Source organism: Talpa europaea (genome assembly GCF_964194135.1).
Source record: "Talpa europaea genome assembly, chromosome: 11".
Taxonomy (NCBI): Eukaryota; Metazoa; Chordata; class Mammalia; order Eulipotyphla; family Talpidae; genus Talpa; species Talpa europaea.
Window position 1 is genome coordinate 43,944,322 of NC_140078.1, and position 19,488 is coordinate 43,963,809.

Genomic DNA, 19,488 nt, shown 5'->3' on the forward strand with positions numbered 1-19,488 from the left:
TCTTAAGAAATCTCCATACCATTTTCCACAGGGGGCTGTACCTATTTGCATTCCCACCAGCAGTAGATGAGTGTTCCTTTTGTACCACAACTTCATCACAGTTGTTGATTGTTCTTTTTTTGTATGAGACATTCTCACAGGGTTGAGGCAGTATCTCAGTGTGGTTTGAGTTGCATTCCCCTTGTAATAAGAGATGTTGGGCAATGTTTCATATGTCTGTAGGCCATCTGAATGTCTTTAATTGCCTAATTAGATCCTTTGCCTTTTTGATTAAGTTGTTTATTGTTGTTGGATTATATAAGAACTATGTAAGTTTTGGAAATTAGCCCCTTATCAGATGTGGGATGTTACAAATATTTTTTTCCCCATTCTGTAGGTTGCCTTTCTGTGATGATATTTTTTGAGATACAAAAGCTGTTTAGTTTCATGACTTGTTTATTGTTTATTGCTTTTATTCCCCTTGCTTATTGAGGTTGAGTACCCAAATAGATCTTTTTGGTAGATGTCCTTTGGTGTATCCAATATGTTTTCTTTCAAGTATGTTGTGTTTTGGTTCTTATCCAGATCTTTAATCAATTTTGAATTAATTTTTGTGTATGAAGTTTGGATCTTGTTTTGTTTTGTTTTTCCATATGGTTACCCACACCTCCCAACACCATTTATTATTTCTTAGTAATGAAACACAAAACATTTATTGTACATAATTTCAAACAAAAAAAAATGTATCAAGCAAAAAAAATAGCATTCTTAATACCCAAGTTGAATTAACTGTCAAGAGTTTTTTAAACACTCTTGTTTCATTTTCTCACAATATAGAATTTCTCCCCTCGGGTGTGGTCACCATAGTTTTCCACAATCAAAGCACCCTTACTCCTCCACCTTAGTCCATTGTGCTCTCTACCACCCTGTTTTCTACTCTCCCCCTTTCCCAACCATCCCCCTCCCCCTCCTCTCTTCAATATCTCAGATCTATTTTTTGCTTTCATAGGTCAGTCTTACAGTTGATCTTTAATTCTTTGTTTGATTTCTCTAGATTCCACATATAAGGGAAACCATCTGACTCAATTTCTCTTTCTCCTTGTGACTCAATTAATGTAGAATAATCTCTTCCCATTCCCATCCATGTTGCCACAAATGGCATGAGTTTATCTTTTTTGACCACTGAGTGGTATTAAATTATCTTTATACCACATTCTCCTGATCCACTCATTTTTTTCCTGGACATTTAGGTTGTTTCCATAGCTTGGCTATTGTAAATAGTGCTGCTATAAACATATGAGTGCAGGTTTCTTTTTGTATTAGGGTTTTTGTGTTCTTTGGATAGATTCCTAGGAAAAGCATATGGATCATATGGTAGATCCCATTTTAGTGTTTTAAGGGATCTCCACACTTCTTTCCATCCATTGCATGTCCTTAGTTTAGCCTCTTTGTCAAAGATTGTGGATTTATCTATAGACTTTATATACTGTTCCCTTCATTTCTGGCTTTCTGTTTTTGTTCCAGTACAATACTGTTTTGATCGCTGCTGTGTTTTATAGTTTGAAGTCAAGAATTTGATAACATCATTTTTCTGCTTTTCTCTCAGGATTGCTTTGGATATTTGGCACTGTCTGTGGTTTCATATAACATTATAATAATTGTAATAATAATTGTTCTATTTCCTTGAAAAAAAGTCATTGGTATTTTGATAGGTATTACTTTGAATCTGCAAATTGCTTTTGATAATATGGACATTTTAATAATGTTAATTCTTCCAATCCATGAGCATGGGATATCTTTCCAATTCTTTGTGTCATCTTTTATTTCCTTTAGCAGATAATTTTCAGTATATAAGTCTTTCACCTTCTTCATTAAATTTTCTTGCAGATATTTCATTCTTTTTGCTGTGATTATAAATGGGTTGTATTCCTCACTTCCTTTTCTTCTGATACATTGTGTATAGAATTACAACTAATTTTTGTGTAGATTTTATATTCTGCCACTTTACTGTGTTAAATTATTATGTCTTTTGTTTTTTTAAAATTTTTTAATCAGTGACATTTTGTTCTTGCATCATTGTAGTTCCCATAGTTCTCCCACCATATCAGCATGAACCATCACCATATTCCCTTGTGTTCATCCCTCCCTCACCATCCCCTCCTTTGCTGTAAGCCTCAGTTCTATGTTCAGATTGCTAATTTTGACTTTTTCTTGACCTTTTGTTTGGTTTCTCTGTATTCCACATATGAGACCATCAAGTATTTGTCATTTTCCTTTTGACTAATTTTGGCTATCATAATCCCTTCAAGCTCCATCCATCTTGTTTATTTTTTTGAAGAACCAACTTTTGGTTTCATTGATTTTTGAATTTTTTGTAAATTTCTATTTTGTTTATTTCTGCTTTGATTTTTATTATTTCCTTCTTCTACTGGCTTTTGGGCTTTTTATTTGTTCTTTTTCTAGTTCTTTGAGATGGGAGATTATGTTCTTTCCTTTCTTTCTTTTTTGTTTCTTGATGTGCCTGTGTTTCTATATATTTTCTTCTTACTACTGCTTTTGCTATGTTCCATATATTCTGGAAAGTTGTGTACTCATTGTTTTTCATCTCAAGATATTTTTTTATTTCTTCTTTGATCTCCTCATTGATCCAATGGTCTTCCAATAGTGTGGGTTTCAATCTCCATGAAGTGAGAGGGTTCCTTGCTTTCTTTTTCATGATTTATTTCTGTTTTGATACCTTTGTGATCACAAAGACAGTTGGTATGATTGTGATCTTAATGTATCTGTTGAAGTTTGTCATGTGGCCCAATATGTGATCACCCCTCATCTTTATCTGTGAGCACTTGACAAAAGTGTGTGCTTGGATTTTTTTTTTTTTTTTTTTTTTTTTTTTTGTGCAGTGTCCTTAGATATCCGTTAAGCCTATGGGGTCTAAGTACTTAATTTTAGGGCTCTAGTGTCCTTGTTTATTTTTCATCTTGTTGATCTGTCCATTGGTGTTGGGTCCTGATGTCTCCTACTATGTAAGTGTTTTCTCTAATGTCTGTTTTCAGAGCTGATAATAATTGTTTTATATACTTTGGTACCCTTCATTTGGTGAGTATATGTTGATGAGTGTTATATCTTCCTGATGTATAGTCCCCTTAATCATAATATGGTGTCCATCTATGTCTCTTTTTTACCTTTTTTAGTTTGAAGTCTATTTTATCTGATATAAATGTAGCTGTGCCTGTCTTCTTTTTTGGTCCATTTGCTTGTAGAATTGTTTTCCAACCTTTTACTTTCAGCCTATGTTTATCTTTGTAGTTAAACGTGTTTGCTGGAGACAGCAGAAGTTTGAATTTTGTTTTTTAATCCAGCCTGCTGCTCTGTGTCTTTTTATTGATGAGTTCAGTCCATTTACATTTAGGGTTAATATTGATGTATTTGTGTCTGTTTTTGCCATTATGTTTGTCCTTTTGTGATTCTATACCTTATTCTGTTCTTGCTATCCATTCCTTGGTTGGCTTTGGCTTTAAGGCTTGTAATATTTTTTGGAGTGGGGGTTTAGTAGTAATGAATTTCTGCAGATTCTGTTTGTCTGAGAAATTCCTTATTTTTCCTTCATAGAGGAAGGAGAGCTTTTTGGGGGTAAAGTATTCTTTGTTGGAATACTTTGTTGACTTGGAGTTTGTTAAATATGTCACTCCACTCTCTTCTTGCCCTTAGTGTTTCTCTAGAGAAGTCTGATGTCAGTCAGTCTGATTGGCTTTTCTTTATATGTTATCTGTTTCTTCCCCCGTCAGTTACATTATTTTTTCCTTGTCTTGGAATCTTGGAAGCTTTACTATTATGTTTTTGCTGTAGTTCTCCCTACATTGTGGTAATTTGGTGTTCTTCTAGCTTCCTGTATGTCCATTTTCATCTCCTTCTTTACGCTTGGGAAGTTCTCTTCAATTATCAACTTGAGTAGTTTCTCTTTGGCTCTTTTCTCATCTTCTGAGATTCCTGTAACTCTTACATATCCTTTCCTCATGGTGTCAGATAGTCCTCAAAGTGTGTCTTAATTTTTTTTTCCTTTTCTTTTTTGATTCTTTCAGTATCTGTATCTTCGAGAGTGCTGAGTCAATGTTCCATTTCATCAGTTCTTTAAAGAGTTCTTTAGTTTGTCCATTAATCTTTATTATCCTGCATTTCTTTCATTTATTTCTTTAAAGACTTTTCACTCTCAAGTTCATTAATTATATTTTTCATATTCCTTTTTTGGCTGGAGGGCACTGTCCTGTATATCTCTGCTCACCTTTATTGCGGGGGGCCTCCCTTTACCTTTACTTGGTTCCAGAAGGGATGCTCAGGGGTCACTGGCCTCCAACAGCCCTGTGCGCCAGCAGGCACTTCCCTGGGACTGTCTGCCCACCTTTGTTTGCAGGGCCATCCCTCAGCCTTTACTCAGTTTCAGAAAGGGTTCTGGATGGGGGGAGGGGTCACTGGCCACCAACAGCTCTGTATGCAGGTCCTTGCTTTCCTGTAACCCATTGTTCACCTTCATGGTGGAGCCCTCCCTCTGCCTTTACTCAGTTCTGAAAGGGGGCCGTGGGATTGCTGGTCTCCAGCAGCCTTGCAGTCCAGGCCCATGCTTTCCCAGGACCAACTTATCACCTTTGTTTTCGGGTCCCTCCCTCTACCTGTAAAGAGCTCCTGAAGGGGGATTGGACACAACATTTCTGCAGGCAGGCCCACACTTTCCTGGAACCCACTGTTCACCTTGATAGCAGAGCCCTCTCTCTCAGCCTTTACTCTTCATCATCATTTTTATTTTTATTTTTCTTGAAATGGTGACATACATTAATTGATTTTTGGATGTTGAGTCATCTTTGTATGCTTGAACTAAATCCCACTTGGTTGTGATGTATAATCCTTTTGATGCATTGTTTGATTTGGTTTGCTAAGATTTTATTCAAGATTTTGCATCTGTTCATTAGGGAAATTGGTCCACAGTTTTCTTTGTGTTGTCTTTGTTTGGTGTTAGAGTTATTATAATGTTGGCCTCGTAATATGAATATGGTATTTTTTCTTCGTTCTTGATTTTTTTCAAAGAATTTTTGTAGTATGGGCATTTGTTTATCTTTGTACATTTGGCAAAACTCATTTATCAATTCATCTGGTCCTGGGATTTGTTTTTTGGGAGCATTTTGATTGCTGTGTCAGTTTCACTGCTTGTAATTGGTTTAAGTTTCATACTTCTTCTTTGTTCAATTTCAGGTGATTGTATACTTCTAAGAATTTGTCTATCTCGTTTAGATTGTTGAACTTACTTGTGTATAAATGTTTATAGTAATCTCTAGTTATCCTCTGGATTTCTACTATGTCTTGTAATTTCTGCTCTTTCATTTGTAATCCTACTTATTTAGGTTTTCTCCTTTTTTCTTTGTGAGTCTTGCTAGAGGTGTGTCTATTTTATTTATTTATTTATTTATTTATTTATTTATTTATTTATTTATTTATTTATTGAAGAAACAGATTTTGGTTTCATTACTCTTTTGGATTATCTTTTTAATTTCTATTTTATTTATTTCTGATTTAATTTTTAGTACTGGCTATTAAATTTTGTTGTTGTTCTTCTAGTTCCTGAAGATTGGAGATTAGGTTGGTTCTTTAGGTTATTTCTTGCTTCTTGATATGGGTCTGTATTGCCTGTATTGCTGTATTCTTTCCTCTTAATACCACTGTTGGGCCTCCCCTGGTGGCACGGGCAGTTGAGCACAGCACTGTGAAGCTGTCCACAGCCTCTGCAGCACCAGTTTGATCCCTGCTGGCCGGCGAGACTCCCACATGGAGTGGCAGACCTGTCGCACCCGCTGCTCCCCTCAGCAGTGTATTTCGTCAGTCTGCCTTTTCTGTTCCCTGCTCTGTCTCTGGTGAATACTCTTGTCCTCTCACGCATCTGGCCTGTACCTCAGTTCTTATATAAAATAAATCTTTAAAAAAAAAAAAAACACTTGCTGAATACCATGTTTTGGAAAGTTATGTCATCTTTTTCGTTTGTCTCATAGTATTTCTTAATTTCATCTTAAATTTTCTCATTAATCCCATGGTCTCTCAGCATGTTGTTCAATCTCCATGAATGGACAATCTCCTTGCTTTGTTTTCATAGTTGATTTTTAGTTTGATGCCTTTATGAAATGAGAAGATACTTGGTATGATTTCAGTCTTCCTGTATTTGTTGATATTTGTCCTTTGACCCAATATGTGGTCAATCCTGGAGAATTATCCATGTGCATTTGAGAAAAATAAATATTTAGTTTTTGGTGGCTGCAGTGTCCTATAAATGTCAGTTAGGTCCATATGATACAGATCTTCATTTACGGCTATTGTGTCCTGGTTTATTGTTTTTTGTTTTTTTTTTTTAAGATTTATTTTATTTATACAAGAGCCGGGGTACAGGCCAGATGCGTGGGAGGGTGAGAGGATTCACCAGAGACAGAATAGGGAACAGAACAGGCATACTGACGAAATACACTGCTGAGGGGAGCAGCGGGCAAGAGAGGAGAGGTCTGCCTTGCCATGTGGGATTTTCGTTGGCTGGCTGGGATCATACCTGCACTTCAGAGGCTGTGGACAGCTTCATAGTGTGGCGCTCAACTGCCTGCGCCTCCAGGGAGGCCCTATTGTGTCCTGGTTTAATTTCTGTCTTGTTGATCTGTCCCTTGGTGAACATGGGGTGTTGAAGTCTCCTGCCAGATGCATATTTTCTCCAATATCTTTTTTCATAGCTAATAGCAATTGTCTAGTGTATTTTGGTGCTCCCTCATTTGGTGAGCATATACTGATGAATGTTTTGTCTTTCTAGTATATTTTTCCCTTGATCATGATGTAGTATCCTTGGGTGTCTCTTTTCTCCTTTAGAACTTGAGTGTGAATTTTCATGGAGGCAGAAGATTAGATTCTGTTTTTTAGTCCAGTATGCTACTCTGTGTATTTTTATTGGTGAGTTTAGTCAGTTAACATTTAGACTGATCATTGATACATGGAAGTCTATTATTGTCATTTTAGTAATTGTTTTGTGGTTCTTTTCACTACCTGGTTCAGTCATTCCTGTTCATTCCTCTGTTTGTGTAGATTTTGTCTTCTTGTAATATTTCTTGAAGTGGAGTTTTAGTAGTAGCAAATTTCTGACGACTTTCTTTTTTTTTTTTGTCTGACAACATCCTTATTTTTCCCTCATGAAGGAGGGAGAATTTTGCAGAATGAAGTATTATTGACTGGCTTGTTTTCTCCTTGGAGTTTTTTTTTTTTTAATATGTTGCTCCATTCTCTTCTTGCCTTAGTATTTCTTCAGAAGTCTTCATGTGGGCTTGATCGTTTTTCCTTTATAGGTTATCTGTTTTTTTTCCCCTAGTCAGCTTCTTATTTTTTCTTTGTCTTGGACTCTTGGAAGCTTTACTATTATGTGTCTTTCTGTAGTTTTCTTTTCATTGTGGTAGTTTGGTGTTCTTTTGGCTTCTGTATGTCTGGTTTCATTTCCTTTTTCAAGTTTGGGAATTTCTCTTGAATTATTTCCTTGAATAGTTTATCAGTTCCTTATCTCTCTCTTCCCCTTCTGAGATTCCTATCACTCTTACATGTCTTTTTCTCATGGGGTCACATAATTCTTGGATTGTTTTATAATTCTTTTTCCTTTATTCCTCCCTTTTTCCTCTTTGATTATTTTTTTATCTGTATCTTCAAGAGTACGGATTCGTTCTTCCAGATCATTCATATTTGTGGTAATTACTGATATGGACTATTTATTATCAGTCACTCTGGGGGTTTTGGGGGGTTGTTTTATTTTTCTGTTGTTTCTTTCTCCATTTTTTTTTCTCTGCTCTTTCTGGATGGCTTTCCTTAGTATTTCTATCAATTTCTTTGCTACTTTGCTGGTGGGCGTTTATTCTGGATTTTTGGTTAATGGTTACCATGGGGGTTTTACCTAGATACCTATGTCTTTATGTCCTTTATGAGCTAGAATCTGCTCTCCAACACTTAACTGTACAGGTTCTTGTCCAGTTTTTTCCTACCGTTTAGTATTGTGTTGGTAATTCATAATATTCTTGCTGATGCTTCTGATTTTGTATTCATGTTGTAATTTTATTCAGGTATTTGTGTTTTTTTTTTTTTCTTGTAGAACTCCTTTCAGCATTTCTTGGAAGGCAGATCTGGTGCATTAGCTTCTGTTTGTCTGGAAAAACTTATTGCACCGTCATACTTGAATAATGCTTTCACAAGATTTAATATCTGTGGCTGCCAGTTATTGTCTTTTAGGATTGTGAATGCTTCTTTCCACTCTCTTCTAGCCTGAAGAGTGTCTGGGCTGAAGTATACAGAAAGCCTAATTTGGGAGTCTTTATAAATCAGTTTTTCCTTTGGTAATTTGACAGTGATGTGTCTAGATGTATATTTTTTACATTACTAATTTGGGTGTTCTCTTTTCTCCTGGACAACCATATTTAATTCATTCTTTAAGTTTGGAAAATTCCCTGTTATTATTTCTTTGAATAAGGTTTTTGTTCCCATTTATCTCTTTTTACCATCTGGGATTCTAATTATTCTCAAGTTCCTCTAATTGAGTCTGTTATTTCCTGCTAAGTTTCCTCATTTTTCCTTTGTCTTGATTCTCTTTGTCCAATGGATGATTTGTTCATTTCAGTCTTCTAGTTCTGAAATTCTTTCTTCTGCTATTTTAATTGTATTTAAAGCACTTTCTAACTTTGCATTAAATTTCTCTTCATGTGATCTGTTTATATAGATAGATAGATAGATAGATAGATAGATAGATAGATAGATAGATAGATAGATCTCTCTCTCTCTCAATGTGTGTGTATATATATATATATATATATATACACATCACTCCTAAAATCAAGTGATTTTGATGCTCTTTGAAATCAACATAGTGATTTAGATAAGTATTTAACCACACCTTTTAGAGATTTTTCTGTAAATACAATAAGCAGTGTTGGGTTTATATTTATTCTTCCGTGTGATTATATCCTTAAATTCTCATATATATATATATATATATATATATATATATATATACACATTGAGAGAGAGAGAGATAAAGATATATGTATCTTTAGTGAAGAATTCTGTTCCTGGGCCTGCTTTCTAAGATCTGTCTGCTTTTAACTGACCTTGCAGTAACTCACATAACATTTCTGATATTGTTTTGAAGTCTTTGTGTGCTAGGTCCTCTATTTCTGTATCCTTTACATTGTCCCAGGACTTTCTGTTCTTCTCCTTTTGCTTTTCCATCTTTTGTTCAGATGTTCCTCGTTGCATAGGCATGTGTGTTGCCTTATTTGCTATTTGTGGGTTTGTGTGCATGCACACACGTGCACAATTGGGACACAGGTATTTATTTTGTTTGTTCCTCTTCTTAGCATACCTTGGCATGAGGTGGGGGCAAGAGCGGAGTCTCAGGTTTTAATATTCAGTCTCAGTTTGAGGAGTGGTATTAGTCACCTCTACCTCCTTTCATTTCACAGCTATATTCTGTAGTCTTACCTTCCCACCCCATCTCCCTGCTGCTATTGTCTGCTATGGGTGGTGATCTATGAAGTTTGAGTACCCAATTGCAGGAAGATAGGTCTAGATGCCAGGCTTATGCTCTGGAACTAAGTTGTACTTGGCTAGGAGATAGCAGTGCACCTGAGTGTGGTGGTTGGGTGTGTGTGGCCTTGTCACAGTAATTACTAAAAATGGGTGTTATCACCCCACCCCTCCCTCTGCTTCCATTTCTGTGAGGCTGTATAACTGCCTACAGTTAGTGAACTTTCCCAAGGGATTCATGAATTATCTCATAAGTCCTCATCTCTGCTATTGGGCTTTGTTTAGAGGTCAGTTCCACTCAATCTCTTTTATGTTTTCCAAGAGAAGTCTGAAGAGAGAGTTTTCAGTGCCCATCCAGCCTTGTTGTTCCCAATATCCGAGGCCTGCAGAGTTCTCAGTGCACTCATGACATGTTCGCAAATGTACTCAGGGAATTTCACAATGCCAGTGCTGGCTCAGGGCATTGACCCTCAACCCCTTCTGCCTCCCAGCTGGAATATCTACTCTCCTACTCGTGCTCCCCTTTGCTTGGTCCCACTCTTTCCCCTCAGTAACCACCACCTTAGCTTGAGATCTCCATGGAAAAGTCCTGAGACTCCATAGACAGAACAGAGTAGCTGTTTCTTCCTATGAGCAAATACTATTATTTATAGTTATTTTCAGGGAGAGAGTGACCCCAGTCTCTCTATTCTGCCATATTGTGGGTAGAGTCTCTCTAATTATATGTCTTGATTTCTTCAAAACTTGCTGATTGACCTATATTTTTAGGTAGACTCCATACTCCTAAAACCAAGTGATTTCGACGCTCTTTGAAATCAACATAGTGATTTAGATAAGTATTTAACCACACCTTTTAGAGATTTTTCTGTAAATACAATAAGCAATGTTGGGTTTATATTTATTCTTCTGTGTGATTATATCCTTAAATTCTCAAAAGAAAGAATAATAAATCAAAGTTCTTAATCTTAAAATATTAAAAGGATTTTAAAATTTTCTTAGATGTACATTTTCATGTCATTTTTTCATTTAAAATCAGTAGCAACAAGTCTCAGATTCGTTGCATTTTCATTGGCATGGAATGATTTTTTTTTATAAAATCATAGCACCAGTGGAATTTTTACCATTTTCAGTTTTTAATTCTTTTTTTTTTAGATTTATTTATTTATTTATTTATTTATTTATTTATTTATTTATTTATACAAGCACTGGGAACAGTCAGAAGTGCGGGAGGATGAGAAAATTCACCAGAGCCAGAATAGGGAGCAGAACAGGCAGAAGGACCAAAGTACACTGCCTAGGGGAGCAGCGGGTGGCAGGAGAGGTCTGCGCGCCATGTGGGACCCTCACCCGGCGGCCAGGGATCAACCCGCACAGTACAGGCTGCCGGCGGCTTCGCAACCCAGCGCTCAACCGCTCAACCTTCAGTTTTTAATTCTTATCAGTATCACTTCTATTCTCATAGAGCAAAGTTTTTTTGGAATACCTTGAAATAGAGACATACACTCTGAAATAAATATGTATGTACAGTTTTATTTGACTGGATTTTAAGCATCCTAAATTAAGAGCAAGAAAAGTATGATGCTTTTTATTTCAAATGGAAATATATATCACTGTCATTTTTTCCTAAATTTTAAACACATTAATTTAAGTAATCTTAAATAAAATTCTGTTTCACCCTTGTTTATCTCTCCAATAAACATTCTATAAAAGAGAAACACAACTTTAGTAAAATACGTTCAGATAATGAAAGTCCAAGGCAAAAGCAATAGGACATACTTGCACGTATGTGGTCCTTATTCTTTGTCATACACAAACATCTCCAACCATCAGCTGAGAATAATTTGGAAGCCGCTTCCTGGCTCCCTGAAAGACATAGTCACCGTGTAAGGAAAACTCATTTAGGGCTTCCCTGGTGGTGCAGCGGGTTGAGTGCAGCCCAGTGAAGCTGTCCGCAGCCTCTGCAGTGCAGGTTTGATTCCCGGCCAGCCAGGGAGATTCCCACATGGCGTGGCAGACCTCTCCTGTCGTGCCCACTGCTCCCCTCAGCAATATATTTCGGTCCATCTGCCTGTTCTGCTCCCTGCTCTGTCTCGGGTGAATCCTCTTACCCTCACGTGCCTCTGGCTTGTACCCCAACTCTTGTATAAAAATAAATAAATCTTTAAAAAAAAAAAGAAAAACTCATTTATCAGAATACAAGATTTGCTGTGTAAATGAGGATTGTGCAAAGCATGTTTAATACATCATTACCCATTAATGATGGAAATTGGGCCTCAATTTTAACAATTAGTGAAGAAAAACTATAGCTTTCACTACATATAGTCACTACATGCCTGTCTCTTTTTTCTGCACAAGAAAACAGAATCTGCAAAAGACAATTTTAAATTGCTTTGGCAGCAGTTCATTCATGGATGCTGTTGTCCCAGTGAGGCAGATAAGGCAACATCTGGCTTTCCTGATCAGACAGACTGACATCATCTTTCCACTCCCCAAGTCCCCAGTCCCACTCCAGGTACAGGACCATATTGTGCTCTGAGCACTGGGTATGGTCATTTCTCACCTGGCTCCATACTGAAGTTTGGAGCCCATGGGACCTGGAATGGGGCCTGAGTCTCTTAGTACAGTTGCCTGTCTATGCAGAAGATAGAAACACTACCTGCCTTATAAGTTGCTTATGAGGTTATAAAATAACCTGTTCCAAAGAGCTTTGTTAGATCACTGGCATGATGGATATACCTGGCACAGAGGAACACCGTGCTGTTAGCAGCTTTCTCCTGAGGCCAAGAGTGGAGACTGTTATTACTGTCACTGATCTTTTAATGTTTGTTACTATCATCATCATTGTTGTACACCATGCACAAATACACACTCATTCTACATACTCCACACACACTACACACATGCATAACACACACACACACAGTCTTGCTGTACACAGTCCACCCACCCACAAATACCACATGCATGCACACATACTCACACATTTTACATACACCGCACACTCCATGCACATACACCACACACAAGCACATTATATTTGCACACTCACATGACTGTACCACATATACAACATACTTCATAAACTACACACACACACAAATGCACCATATCCATCATACACATCACGCATTTCCCATCTGTTTCATTCAGTCCCAAGAATGATGGTGATGCAGTGAATTTGAACTTCATGAATTTGAAAATGAGTTGTACCCTCCCCAGATATTTTCTAAAAATATTAATTGAATAATAAGGAAAATGAATGTTCTTCCTTTCTCTTTGGTACTCCCCAGAACCGAAAAAGCTGTTAGAGCCTCAGATGGTGATGAAGACCTGTTTATTAATGTACAGTTCCAGAAGGCACTTGCAGAGCTTGATGAAGACCTAGAAGGTGAGAACTAGCTTCCCTGTGCTGTGATACTACTGTGGCAGTAGACTTGGAAAGTCTTCTTTTCCCACATGTTGCATAGCCACTTGAGGAAGAGGTCTACAGAAGGAATTGCAGTTCAGGTTGGAGAAAGCCTGGATTTGAGGGCAAGCACACAAGTGCACAGAGTTCCTGGCACCAGATTTGCTGGGGCTACCAACAGCACTTAAGAGACTTAGAGGCAACTGCTGGAAACCTGCCCTGAACAATCCTGATTGTCCACTTTTAATAATCTTATAAACACATTATGGAACAAAAGTCCTCCAGCACCAAAATGAGTTAAGGAAACATTGAGTGACAAAGATAAACAGGTTTCTTCCATCCTTTCACTTGTTAATATTTGGTGTATCTCTCAACAGGAGTGAGCCTTTTATGGTGGACATCTCATTGCACTATTATTCTATGTACATTGGCTGTCACTTAATCAAAAATTAAACAAGAAGGAGGAAGCATACCATAGAACTGATGAAGGGTTTTGCCTGATTTGTTATTCAGTTTTCTGTCCTAGGATATATGCTAGCAGAGTTGAAAAATCTAAATCAGCCATTCTGTGTCCTTACCTCTACCTGCCTGTCCTACTGTTTCATTTACTTCTGAGGTGTACCAGATTTGGTTACATGTCTCTTAAGAAGTTACAGTGAGGGGGCATTATCCTGTTTGGTTTGTACTGCATCTGGTGAACAAGAGCAAGACAAGATCCAAGCCCCAATTCCCCTTCCTGTTTCATGCTCAGTGTTTCCAGAGGACTTGGATTTAGATTACTTTTTTAGTGGAGGATGTTGGCAGAATGCTGTACCTAAGTAACTTACTTGAGACATCATGGACCCACAGACAATTTCTCTGTTTAGTAATGAGAGTGGAGACTCTGACCCCAGGCATATGAAGATTACAACTGAAAATGTAACTTTAAAATGTATGTAAATAACTTAACACAAAGTAACTTTCCCTTACACCCAGGGAAATCAAAGCCTGGGTGTGATTGCACTAAGTGGTTGGTGTAGGAGTCATACAGGTGGTGCCAACCTGTGACCTGTGTTTGGATTTCTTTGCAGAAATGGAAGAAAGTTATGAAACAGACACCAGTTCTCTAGCCAGCAACATAAACGGTGCGTCCAGTCGCTGTACTCTGGAGGCCATAATCCCCAAGAATGATGTGGATGCAATCCCAGTCACATTCATAGGGGAAGTTTTAGATGACCCCATGGACTCAGGGTTGTTATCCAATAAAAACAACAATGCTGGTTGTTTTGACCTGGGCAGTGTAACCAGGGGAGCCCCCAAGCCTTCCTACCAGACTGAGCGCAGCCAGCAACCTGAAAGAAAGAGGGTAGAAGTATCTCCTTCTGCCCCTTCCCATCACATGGGAAAGGAAATCAAGTTGTCCTTACCCAACACCCATAAAGATGTGAATCTGATTAAAATGGAGCTTGGAGTGACTTCTGCTTCCAAACAGAATACAAAGGAGCAAAGCCAGGACCCAGGCTCTGCCCACAGAGGGAAGACGCAGGCTGTGGAGATAGCAAGTTCACAACCAGTGAGGGAAGAAGGTGATAATAACAACAATGTCTCAGCATCATCTTGGCATAGGGGCCAAAGCCCAGGGGGAAGTTACGGACTTAAATATGGCCTCACAACATATAAAATTGTTCCTCCAAAACCAGAGATGAAGTGCTATGATAGAGGAGTATCCCTCTCAACAGGAGCCATCAAGATTGATGAGCTGGGGAACCTAGTGAGTCCCCACACCAGTGGGTGCAAGACCTTTGCCATGACGTCACCTGCTCTGGAAGCAGAAACCCAATCCATTGGAAAAATCAAGGAATTCTGGAGGTCCAACTCTGTGGAAAAAAATTGTCAACTCACAGAGTGCTCAGCTAAGAGGACCCCCACATGTCCCCCCACCACACCAGAGAAATCACAACAAAGCAGACTCAGAGCAGAGCCCACCTCCCCAGAACCCAAAGTGATGGTGCCCCAGCAGCAGCTGACCCACCATGAAAATGGAAAACATCTAGAGGAGAGAAGTCACCAGCCACACATGGCAGCCACTTGCCACATGAAAGTTCCAGCAGCTAATGTCACAGAAGTCCCATTTCTCAAGCCCCAGAGAAGGACATCCAGTCAATATGTGGCCTCTGCCATTTCCAAGCGGATAGGGCCCCCCAAAGCCTCTGCCAGTGTGGTAAGGAAGTATGATAATGCTGGGAAGCCCATTGAAGGCAGAGAACCAGCACTAAAGGGGCAACCTGAGGCTGTGAAAGATGGTGTGACCAGCAGCCCATCTCTACATAAACACAGTGCAGAGTCACCCTGTGGCCACCTTCCCAATACCAACAGGGAAGAATTGGCAGTAGGTATCCTACCCAGAAAAGAAGCCTGCAGTTTTTACAGAAAGTTGTCTACTCAAGAGAGTCCTGCTGACACCCAAAGAAGAGCCTATGTCCCATCAGTTACATCTTCCCAGAGGGGTCATGTTTCTATGGGACAGAGCTGTGATTTCAGTGGGAAGCAAAATACAAGTAACCCCAATACAAGCTCAGCCTCTTACCCCAAGTACATGCTGGACAGCACAAATCCCCCTGCTTCTCACTCAGGAGATGATCAGAATCCTGGCAAGGCTCAAGTGAATGGTACCAGGTGGGTTCCCATCCACAATGAGTCTCCTAAATCCCCATCAGTGTCCAGCACAAATGGCCATGCTGGACGGGAGCCTCTTGAACAAGATGATAAACAAGACACATCATGTGAAAATGATGGTACCTTACCATCCAGCATCTTTGGGCCAAAGAAAAAATTCAAACCCGTTGTCCAGAGGCCAGCACCCAAAGACACATCCCTGCACAGTGCCTTGATGGAAGCTATCCATTCAGCAGGAGGGAAGGACAAACTTCGAAAGGTATACATGGCAAGCACATGCCTTTAGGGTGTAGATACTCCTAGGTGTTCCAGACCTAGATTCTTAAGATAGCATTGAAGGGTCAAAGGGCAAGGATGTAAATGAGGGTGACAGATTTCATTTTAAGCAGGACTCTGTCTTACTGTCTGTGAAGTATGTGAATGGAAACACATGTTTCTGGGCTCATAACCACTACCTTTAAGCTCCTGGCTGCCTGGAGAAAGATATCACCACTATCTTTCAGCCATACTTGGGCCCAGAGAAGTGGGGAGGACAGTTCAGGGTTGGACTGTCCATAGCTGGTCCTTGAATAGGGGACATGGTCAATGAAGAATCAGGTCAGGACCACACCTTACCTATATCCCAGTCACACCTCAGTAACAACAGGAAAAATTTATAATCCTTTCTACCCTTATCTAGATACTTAGCACATTGCCATTGTATCTCATTTAATTGCCACACCAAAACTGAGAATTAGGAGAGTCTCCTCCATTTTTTAGATGAGGCACAGCCACCAAGAGTTCAAGTGATAGACCCCAAAGTCACACTTCTGGGTGCTGGGGTCTCAGGGTCTCATCCCCATCTGTGGTACCTAAAAGCCCGTATCAACTCCAGAAAGCAAGGATGAGTAACAGGAGTGACTTGGAATTAAGAGGCCATTGTCCAATGCTAATCCACATATATAACATTTGATTTTGTACATTATAAATTCAACAAGACCTTAATTGACAATTCTGCTTTCTAATAGGGACAATAAAATTGATCCTGTAGATCCCTACTATTAGGTACAGTTTTCTTTTGTACTGCCTCGCCACATTTCTCCAACTTCTGTGTGAAATGTGTTGACTCTGTTAATATTCTAGACAGCAGAACACACATCAGGGAGAGGGTCGAAGGAACCGTCCTACCCAGAGTCAGAGAGTGAACGCTCAGCACTGCTGGCAGCAATCCGAGGACACAGGGGTGCCAGCAGCCTGCGCAAGGTAAGAGAGGGCCTTTCCAAAGTGGGATGGCTTCACACACACCCCCTACTCCTAGCCAAATGTCCAATTCTTAAATAGGTGGGGAAACCTACATAGGAGCGGCCAGACCTACCCCAGGGAAAGGCATTGATGGGCGGCCATTGCACTGGAGAAGTGAGAGCCCCAGAGCCTTCCTCCCTTTCCTATCTGCACACCTAAAGCTAAGAACTCTCCCAAATTCCCAGTACACCAGCATGGCTTTGGGGCTTAGAGGACTCAACAGCTAGGAACAGAACCATCTGCCCCCTGGAAGGAAGTTCTACATCCTCTAGTGTGTTTTGCTCAAACTCTGAGCCTACATGGACTAAGTTTGGAGGACCATGGAATCAGCTTCCATACACGGAATCGGAGAAACCAAGTAACAGGTGTCTTAACTGCTGAATTGAGAGTGTGTCCCACCCAACATTGCTCAGATTGGCTTGTGTAGCTTCCAGTGTGCCCTCACTTGCCAACTTGAGTGGAAATAAGACAGACCACCAAATCCTCTCTCTAGGATGGCTAGCTGCCAGAGAGTTTGGGGATGGTTGGCGCAAAGATCTTAGGGAATGCTGTCATTTAACCATCTTGTTGCTAGGTGTTATCCTCTGCCTCTGAAGAACTCCGGAGCTTCCGCGATGCCTCACTGTCTTCACAAGGGGCAGAATCCCTTGGGCTAGAGGACCTTGGTGTTCAACCTCACCCTCCATTGCCACCTCCACCCCCTCCAGCCACTGGGGTTCCCTCTTTGTCCAGGACGGCATTCAGTGCCAGTGCAGGCCCTCCCAGCGACCTAACAGATGCCAGGCAGGCGTTGATGGATGCCATCCGCTCAGGCACGGGAGCCGCAAGATTGAGAAAGGTGATGATGGGGGTTGAGTTTGGGGGTTGGTGTGGAAGTGTTACAGGGCAACCCCAATATGAAACAGGTTACCTGACTGTGGGTCCTCACCTGTGTGCTTAAAGGGGATTTATTAATGCTAAATTGCAGGCACACACAAAAGGTTAATAAAAAGGTTTATTTACAAGGAAAGGGGAAATGGGGGAAAAGAATAACTCGGAGAAAAAGAGGGAGATAAATTTGTGAATGCGTCCTACCCATTCTGCTGACCTGGAATCCCAGTCACCCACTGAGAACTGGTGAAAAAATAAGCACCATGGGGCCAAGAGGGCGACCCCGGCTCACATGGATGATTATATCCCCAAACAGAAAACATAGCTGCTTAACTCCTCCCTCAGCTCCTCGCAACCCTCCCTTTGGTGATCATGGGATTTGTAGTTCCCAGGGTCTTGATGGAGTTGGGGTGGAGTCCACAAAGCCTATATGGGGTTTGCACAGAACATCCTTTCCCCCTAACAGAAGCACAATGAAATTTGAGAATGCTGCTTACAATGGCATGTCCACACATTACCCCAGAGCGATGCTCACTCGTGCAGGCCCCTGTGAGCTCCCAGGGATGAAGGGAGGTCTGCACCACATTCCCAAACCCTGAAAACATTCCCACCACCCAACACTGATGTCCAGGGATAAGCTGCACAATGGTCTGTGATGTGTCCTAAAGGGCACATTTCGCCCACCCTCAGGACCTCAACCCAAGTGGAGGCTGCCAGCTTGGGTCTTTGTCTTCTTTTCCTCTTCTTTCTTCCCCCTCTACCTCTCCCTCCTATTTGTTTGCCAGCAAAATGTTCAGTTGGAAACCCCTTAAGCAGATCACATGCTTTCTGATTCTGCAGTTTCTACTTCTGCATGTTCTTCTGCTGGTCTACATGTTTGTCACCTTCCTCATCCCTGAAAGAAATGGATTTTTTGATCCTAGAGACCCCATTTTAAAAGAAGGCTGAGGTTGCTTGGCTACTGAGAGCCAACACAAAAGTGCTCCTGTAGGTACAAGGGTTGATGATCTCTCCTAGTCCATTTCTTGTGGGAATGGGGAGTTACACTAATATTATAATTTCGAGATCCTGAACTTAGTTTTCATGTGTACCTCAAGAAGCCAGTGCTAAGAAGATCCTCATTTTATAAGCAAAGTTAAAAGTCTCAGACAATCTGAGTAATGTGGTCTTACACCAGCTGGACTCAGAGTTAGTCTGAGTACAGAAAGTGCTTGTAAGTGGTAACTGCTCTGCTCTGCTCTACACTCTTCTGGGGAAGCAGGGCACCCCTGGACCATGGGCCACATGTGTTCAGGGGTACAGAGACCATGAATAGGCAGCTGGCTCTCCTGTTTGACTCAGGAGCCTGTACAGTACAGGAGAAGAGAAGCCCATATCCCTGCTGGCAGTGAGGCCCTGAAGGGCAGGCCCCTAGGAGGCCCAGGGATACCCAGCTGTGTCACCTTACTATAAAACAGCTTGAAGCTACCCCCAGGGCCATTGTCAAAACTCTTGGATCAGCCCTCAGAGCTTGTCTGAGTGTGAGAGTGAGGATTCCTAGTGTGGCTCTGGGAGGAGGGACCATAAACATCACATAGGGAAGTTGCCAGCCATTTTCACTGAAAGCCAGCACCACCTCAGACGCTGGAATAAGAAAACATCCCTGACCAAAAAGGCAAGGAGCAGTGGCATATTTCACACTCTTTCCTTAAGAGGGAACAGTTAAAAGTTTTTGAAGATCTCTTCGT

At 40.4% G+C, this 19,488-nt stretch overlaps 1 protein-coding gene across 1 annotated transcript in view; it reads left to right on the forward strand.

The window, feature by feature from the left end:
- Positions 1 to 17,831, forward strand: part of LOC311179351 (protein cordon-bleu-like) — a gene marked incomplete at both ends in the record, with an annotated part of 31,029 nt that extends 13,198 nt beyond the window's left edge. The window contains 4 exons of the mRNA XM_084246575.1: positions 12,840 to 12,937; positions 14,026 to 15,869; positions 16,733 to 16,852; positions 17,466 to 17,831. Coding sequence (XP_084102701.1) covers positions 12,840 to 12,937; positions 14,026 to 15,869; positions 16,733 to 16,852; positions 17,466 to 17,831 — 2,428 coding nt within the window. The remainder of the gene's footprint in view (positions 1 to 12,839; positions 12,938 to 14,025; positions 15,870 to 16,732; positions 16,853 to 17,465) is intronic.
- Between the last annotated feature and the right edge of the window lie 1,657 nt (positions 17,832 to 19,488).